This window comes from Centruroides sculpturatus, unplaced genomic scaffold (assembly GCF_000671375.1).
Source record: "Centruroides sculpturatus isolate CEXI.00-Female unplaced genomic scaffold, Cexi_2.0 scaffold81, whole genome shotgun sequence".
NCBI classification, from domain to species: domain Eukaryota; kingdom Metazoa; phylum Arthropoda; class Arachnida; order Scorpiones; family Buthidae; genus Centruroides; species Centruroides sculpturatus.
Window position 1 is genome coordinate 585,530 of NW_019384371.1, and position 7,276 is coordinate 592,805.

Genomic DNA, 7,276 nt, shown 5'->3' on the forward strand with positions numbered 1-7,276 from the left:
AAGAAAACATTGTTTAATTTATATTAATATGTATCACTTAAGAAAATTTTAATAAAGATATTTATCTTAATTATGAAAATATAGTAGCATGTTTTTTAATTTTTGGAACCTAACCCTCCTTTTCGTACTAGTTCTTTGTTTCGCATAACACGGATTCGCATAACATGACAATTTTTTGGAACGTAACTACCGTGTTATACGGGGGTTACCTGTATATAGATAATTAGATATTTTATTATATTGTACAATAAACAAATAACATTATACTAGTACTAGTCTACTCAATGCAGTACGAATTTGGTGTTAGCCTTGGCTCTCAGCATCAGAATTTTTAAGTGAAGGGGCAATACTATGTAATGGTTTTATTGAAGGGGGTGACGATTTGTTAGAGGTTGAGAAACACTGATTTAAAAGAACACTTAGGTAGAGGATGTTTTCCAATGACACAAGATTTGGGAACATTTACTGTAGGGATTTCGGCAGCAGTCGACAGACTTGTTTGCACCACATTTTCATAAGCCTGAAAATATCCCTGAAGTTTGGGAGAAGTGTCAAGGTTTTTCATAACTGACTGTTTAAATAGAAAAAACAGTTAGAATAATCGAAAAATAAATTTGAGAAAAGTGATCTTTTACTGTGGAATTTATTTAATCATGCCGAGTGGCAGATTTAAAAATCATATAAATTATATTTTTACTTATTTATGATATGAAGTGATATATATTGACAAATAAACTCTGAAAAATAAAAGCTACTGAATTTATTTTAGGTTTTGCGGCCATTTTTATTGAGGCGTTTAAAATCTGATGTCGAGAAAAAATTATTACCTAAAAAAGAAGTAAAGGTTTATGTAGGTCTTAGTAAAATGCAGAGAGAATGGTAAGAACATTTTAATATTTTATTTGTGATTTTGTGTTTTCAGAAAAATATTGATTAAAAATTTATTTAAATGTATATTTTTTAAACTTTCATACTTTTTTAACAATACAGTGTGATCCCTATTTAAGAATAGTCAGTATGTAAGAATTTGAAACAACATGCTATTTTCTTTTATATTTCATGTTTATGAAGCTGTATAATTCAAATAAAATATTGTAATCAAGAATACAGTGAGAATGAAATTTTTAGGCATTATGATTAGATGGCTCATAGATTCCAGTCTACATTTTCTTTGTTTCATTTAGGTTGTCTTCATTCACTAAAGATAGTGGTATTTGTTCCAATGTGATTGTTTAGTTAAGTGAACTTCATTTCTACATTATAGATTCTTTATCCATTGTTAAAATTTTATTATTTAAAAATAATATTATTTTACTGTATTTTGTTTGATTTATGTTTCTTGTCTTTTATTATTATTTTCTTACCATTAACAGTCTTATTGCAACACCTGAGCATTTTGCTGACAGAATTCTTTATTAACAAACCATTAATAAAGAAATGTCTGATAACTAAGCTAGATACTAAAAATTGTATGTGAATTGATAGTTATAAAAATCATGCAAGTTAAACTATTACTCATGTAACACATGAATTATAACTTGTATGATTTTTACTGCTAGATATTTTAGCTTTATTGATAACTTGTGTGACCAGAGGGCTGGCACCAGACCAGTGATGCCTATGTCAGGACTGACACCACTATATCCTTTAAGGGAGATACAGAAACCTTGTTGGCTTTTGTTCCGATTTTTGCGCGAGCGGTCGTGTATGTAGACACTAGGGGTCCAGGATGGAGACAGCCTGAGAGACAATGCAGCCGAAAGAAGAGCACACTACAACTTAATTATAAAGGAAAAATATCTGTTTATTTTTGTAAATTATTTACACGTATACATAGGATAACAGAGTTCTGTTATAGCTTTCAAATAGCAGCTTAAATTGGATAAAGCTATATAGCGTAACATAATTGAGTATTGAAGTTAACAGGTTCCTAGCCAAGAGAGAGAGCTTACATTATTACTCACGATGTGAAATACCTTGATTGGTTGATGCCATGGATCGACTTGATGAAGGGATGAATAGGTTTCTGCTGGATTGGGTAATACTCCTGGATGGGGCAGTTTTTGGTCAAAGGTCTGGTAGGTAAACACAGCTATGGTTTGGCAATAGTGGCAGTTGAAGGGATCAGCAGTGGAGCATGGCTGGAATACACTTACACAAGGATATGGATAGGCGAACTCGCTTATCAATTTCAATGTTTGTCTTTTTATTTTGTTTTAGGCAATGTTAAAGTTTTGACCAATAGATAAATTTCTGATGAAAGTTCCTGGTGACACATGCATTCGTAAGATGTGTCACCTTTGGAAAGGAAGTAAATCCAGGGAAAGATGTGATCACATCCTTCCATTTTTTTACTAAGTGTTGGGAAAATTTTTCTTTATAGAATATGTGAAATTGAAGTGTTATTTTTAATTTGATATATTTTGTTGTGGTTAATTAAAATTTCCATCTCATCCGGTCTCTCACACTTGCATATTTGCTTTTATGTTACATTTTCTTCACTCATTTCAATTAGTTCCTTTTATATTGGAGAATTACCTAACCAAAATTTTCATTTATGTTAGTTTATTTGTTGATTGATAGGTAAATGTTTTCTGTAGTAATTTAATGTTGTTTTGAAGCATGAGTAGGATGACAGGGTCATACTGGAATGAAATAAAAATTTTGATCTTGAGAAAGAATAGAAATGCTTATCCTTTTTCACACTATTTTGGTTTGTAAGATATTTTTCAGGAACAAGTACACTTATAAATTGGAGTCACAATGTACAGTGGTGCCTCGTATAACGTACTTAATCTGTTCCAGGTGCACGTCCGTTAAGTGAAAAGTCTGTTATACGAAATGCATTTTTCCATAGAAATGCATGTTAAAACATATAATTCGTTCCGCAGCATAAAATAACCGTACTGTACCATAACAAAAAAATGAAAATGGAGCAGTCACCAATCATGCCGGGTAGTCAGATGTTGTGAGGAGGAGATGGAGGAACACTTTCTTCACACGTTCATACAGATACAGACTTTTTACGCATTGCATTGGGCCTTTTTTTATTGTTTTTTAATCGGATTCAGATTCAGGAGAGGCTACCGGAGCTTGCAGGGTCATCTCCTCTTGTTCCATCCTTTGTTTCTTGGCAGCTGGCTTCTTGAAAAACATGTCCAATGTTCTGTTTCTCTGTCTTCTTCAACACCTGTCAAAAATGACAGGCAAGGATGTCATTGTAAAGATCATTGATCCTGTTGGCCTCAGCTCTGTTTGGATAATGAGTGTTGGTAAACTCCTGAACCTCTCCCCATTTGACAAGGAAGTTTTTGTCAACTTTCACTCCTTCTGATGATTTCTTGTTTCAATTGAAATCACTTTTCTGTTTTTTTAGAAGCCATGATTTGCACAACAATTGAATAAATGTAAATACCCTACACTAAGGTGATGTACTTAATAAACAAGGGAGCAAGCCGAATCCCAAAAGGAGCTCTGTACTTCAGATATACTAATAATATATTATTAGTATATCTGTATATTATAGTATATCTGTATATATCTGTATATTATATTAATATATTAGTAATATATTATAAAAATAGCAGATTGTCATTGGCAATGGCAAAAGAGTGGAAACATTATTCGCACTTGCTCGTAGAAAGTCCATTGGTTGTCTCACGTAACTGCCGAACAGAAAGTCCGTTGTCCGCAGCCAGTCCGTTGCTTGAGTTACGTAACAGCCAAACAGGAAGTCCGTTACTCGCAGCGTCCATTATTCGAGGCTTACGTTATATGAGGCACCACTGTATTTTAATTATTTTTCTATACTTAATATGTTAATAATCCATGTCAATGTCAAACATAATATAAATTCTTTTAAAAATGTAGAAATTCAAATAAAACACAAAATATTTATTCAATCCTGAGAAATATACAACAGTCTTGTAAATGCTAATTGTTAACAGAGCATTTTACTTGAGTAATGCAATAAGTGCATTTGGGTACTCACCACAGTATCCTGTTAGCAAAGCTGGATACACTATCAAGTCTATTGTGACAAGTATTTTAAGAAAGCTTGCATACAAAGTAATCATTTAAATAATTTTTGAAAAATTAATTAAAATTTTATTTCTAATTTATAAAGAATAAATTATATCAGACATTGCAAAAAAAAAAAAAAGAGAATTGTTTTTTCATTTATACCATCATTATTTATTGATTTTAGATGCAATTTTTTTAAAAACAATCATTTCTCATTTTACATTTAATTTGAAAAATTTATTATTTAGGTACACAAAAATTTTAATGAAAGATATAGATGTGGTAAATGGTGCTGGAAAAGTAGACAAAATGAGATTATTGAATATCTTGATGCAGTTAAGGAAATGCTGTAATCATCCATATCTTTTTGATGGAGCTGAACCAGGTGAGCTGATTTTAACATAATTTAAGTAAATTTTCTAAAAGGTTATATTAAACATAGCATTGGACTATTGAAGACTGTCAAAGGGCAGAACTCATAGAAATGTAATTTTCATATGGATTTGAAACTTATCAAACCATTATTATTTTCATATTCTTTTTAATATGTAATAGACAGATTGAATTTTTCATTGTATTTCAAGAAAAATTAGATCGAACTGAATCAAAGTAAAATTTCAAGTTTAGTCTTATTTATATTTTCCTTATATATTTAAGTTAATGAAATAAAAAATTAAATAAACTTATGTTAAAAAATAACAAAGCAGTTTCTTTAATTATTAAAATTTAAACTTTTTATGAATTTAATATTTTATAATAAAATTAAAACAAGAGAAATGCCAAACTGGTGTTTTAAATTATTGCACACTTGCTGAGTTTATATGAATCAGCTGAATGTTAATAACATAGGTGCAATCTATGATGGAGATAATGTATTAGCAATAAGTAGTGATTAATTAAATATAGACGAAAAATAAGATCTGTAAAGTTCAGTTTTCTACAGTGTATTTTTATACAGGTATGACACTCATTTAATGAGATACAGTATGATTCTTGAAAATGTAGAAACCTGTTTGACAATATGCTCAAAGAAGAGTTAATAAACAAAAAGAATTTAAACAAAACATTCATGAAAACAGGTTACAAATATATTAATGTATCCATTTCATTCTTTAATATTTTGTGACATTACCTTTGGCTTTAATAATAATTGAATTCTCTTAGGCATGCTGTCAATCAGACTTTGAATAACATCTTGACTAATGTTATGATGCTCTACAGCCATTTCTTTCAGCTGAAAGCTATGCTTTGTTTTAACTTTGAGAGCCATGAGACACTATACATTTTTAATTGGTTTGAACCTGTTGAATTTCCTGCCCAATCAACAGTTACACAAAAATGAAAAATTATATTATAAAATATATGAGTGATATGCATATACAGTAGAGCATCGATTATCCAACCCCCGATTAACCATCACATTAGTTAACCGACCATTTTAGTTGGCAAATTTCAAATGTCCGCTAGTGATGTGGCACTACAATATTTGTCTATGTCTTGGCTACTTTAATTATANAGAAAAAATAAATATATTGAATAATATAAAAACAAAAAAAAATTATATTTCGGAAGTTAATCTAGTATAAAAAAACATTCCAATTCAGCATGACACACAGTCCTCAGAAAAACATCATACAAAACAAGCAAAACTCTTTCTTTTTCTTGGGTTTATCTGGAGATGTCAGCTGCTTGGGCTATATTCTTTGATGAGCTGAAGCAAAACACACCACTCACAATAGGAGAAAAAAGCCTCATTCAAATACTGGCATGTCCTTAAGTACTCTCTCAACATGTGCTGAATTGGAATGTTTTTGATACTAGATTAACTTCTGAAATATAAATTTTTTTTGTTTTTATATTTTTCAATATATTTATTTTGTTTGTGCAAAATAAAGAAATAATTTTAAAAATACAATATGGTCGTGCCAGTGCTGCCAGCTAAAAACACGCATACCAACAAAAATAATATTGGAGTAGCCCAAGACATAGCAAATATTGCATTGCCACAGCACCAGTGAAAATTTGAATTTGCCGACTGGAACACTTTTGGTTAACTGATGTTTTGGTTGATCGGTATTCAGATAATCGATGCTCTACTGTAATAAGAAAAAGGTTGGTTGTTTTTGGTTGTTAATCCATTTAAAGTTATTTATGTTCTTTATTTTGTAATGTTATATATGTTATATGATAATGTTTGCAAAAGGGCATAAAACAACAATTCCAAAACATGAGGAAAAAATAATATTACTACTATATTAAAAAATGGTAATAAAGAGTTGTTTTACATAAAACTTTTAAGAAAAGAAACATTAATGTGCTTGAGGATAAAAGAAGCTGTAAACCAATAAAGATGATTAAATTTAAAAAGAAGACAATACATGAAAATAACAAAACTGATTGTTCATCAGGAACCAGTAGAAAAATAAAAAGATGATGTTCAAACTTCACCTCTTCTTCTGTGTGACAAATTTCCCATTTGTTCATCACTACTGATTAAAGTACAGATCTTAGTATGGAAATGAGTTTGCATTTAGTTGGAAAAAGTGAACAATGAGTTTATATTAAATTTCTCATCCAACTTGAGAAATTTGCAATGGAAACTTTACAATTATTGACTGATGCTCTACTATGAAGACTATATATCTCTTGCACAAGAGTTTTGAATGACAAAATGATTTTCAGAAAGCAGAGAAAGTGTGAAAGATGACAACTGCCCAGACCATTGTTTTCTTCAATATCTAGCATGTTATGAAGACATTGTGAGTTTTTTAGTGGCCAGACCGTCAAACAATGTTATTATATTGAAATCTTAATTAAATTTTGTAAAACTGAGAAGGAAATGGCCAAAGTTAGGCCGCGTTTTTTTATGCAGCGAAAATGTAGCGTAAATGACGTCACGAGCAGCAACCGCTGCATGTCGCTGCACGGCATTTTACAAACGCTTGTCGCTGAAGCAAAATGGACGCTGTCCCTTGTTCGCTGATTTCAGTTTTAGAAAGTAACATATTATTTAAAGAATTACAAGAGAATAAAAAAAGGAGGTATGAAAATTTAATGGTTGGCATCGCTGTTTCCAATGAACGTAAAAAATCTAAGCGACAGAAGATACGAAATTACGTTGAAGAGGTCGTACCTTCATATTCTATGGATGACTTCAAATCTCATTTTAGACTCACAAAAAGTTCAACAGAAGTAAGTTTTTAACTTAAAATAAGCTAAATTTTCTATTAATTTCTAAATTAACTGATAATGC

The 7,276-nt window shown here is 30.6% G+C and overlaps 1 protein-coding gene across 1 annotated transcript in view; it reads left to right on the forward strand.

The window, feature by feature from the left end:
- LOC111614976 (SWI/SNF-related matrix-associated actin-dependent regulator of chromatin subfamily A member 5-like) overlaps window positions 1–7,276 on the forward strand; it is a 61,893-nt gene that overhangs the window by 28,050 nt on the left and 26,567 nt on the right. The window contains exons 8-9 of the mRNA XM_023356351.1: window positions 770–879; window positions 4,272–4,408. Of these exons, the coding sequence (XP_023212119.1) occupies window positions 770–879; window positions 4,272–4,408 (247 nt within the window). The remainder of the gene's footprint in view (window positions 1–769; window positions 880–4,271; window positions 4,409–7,276) is intronic.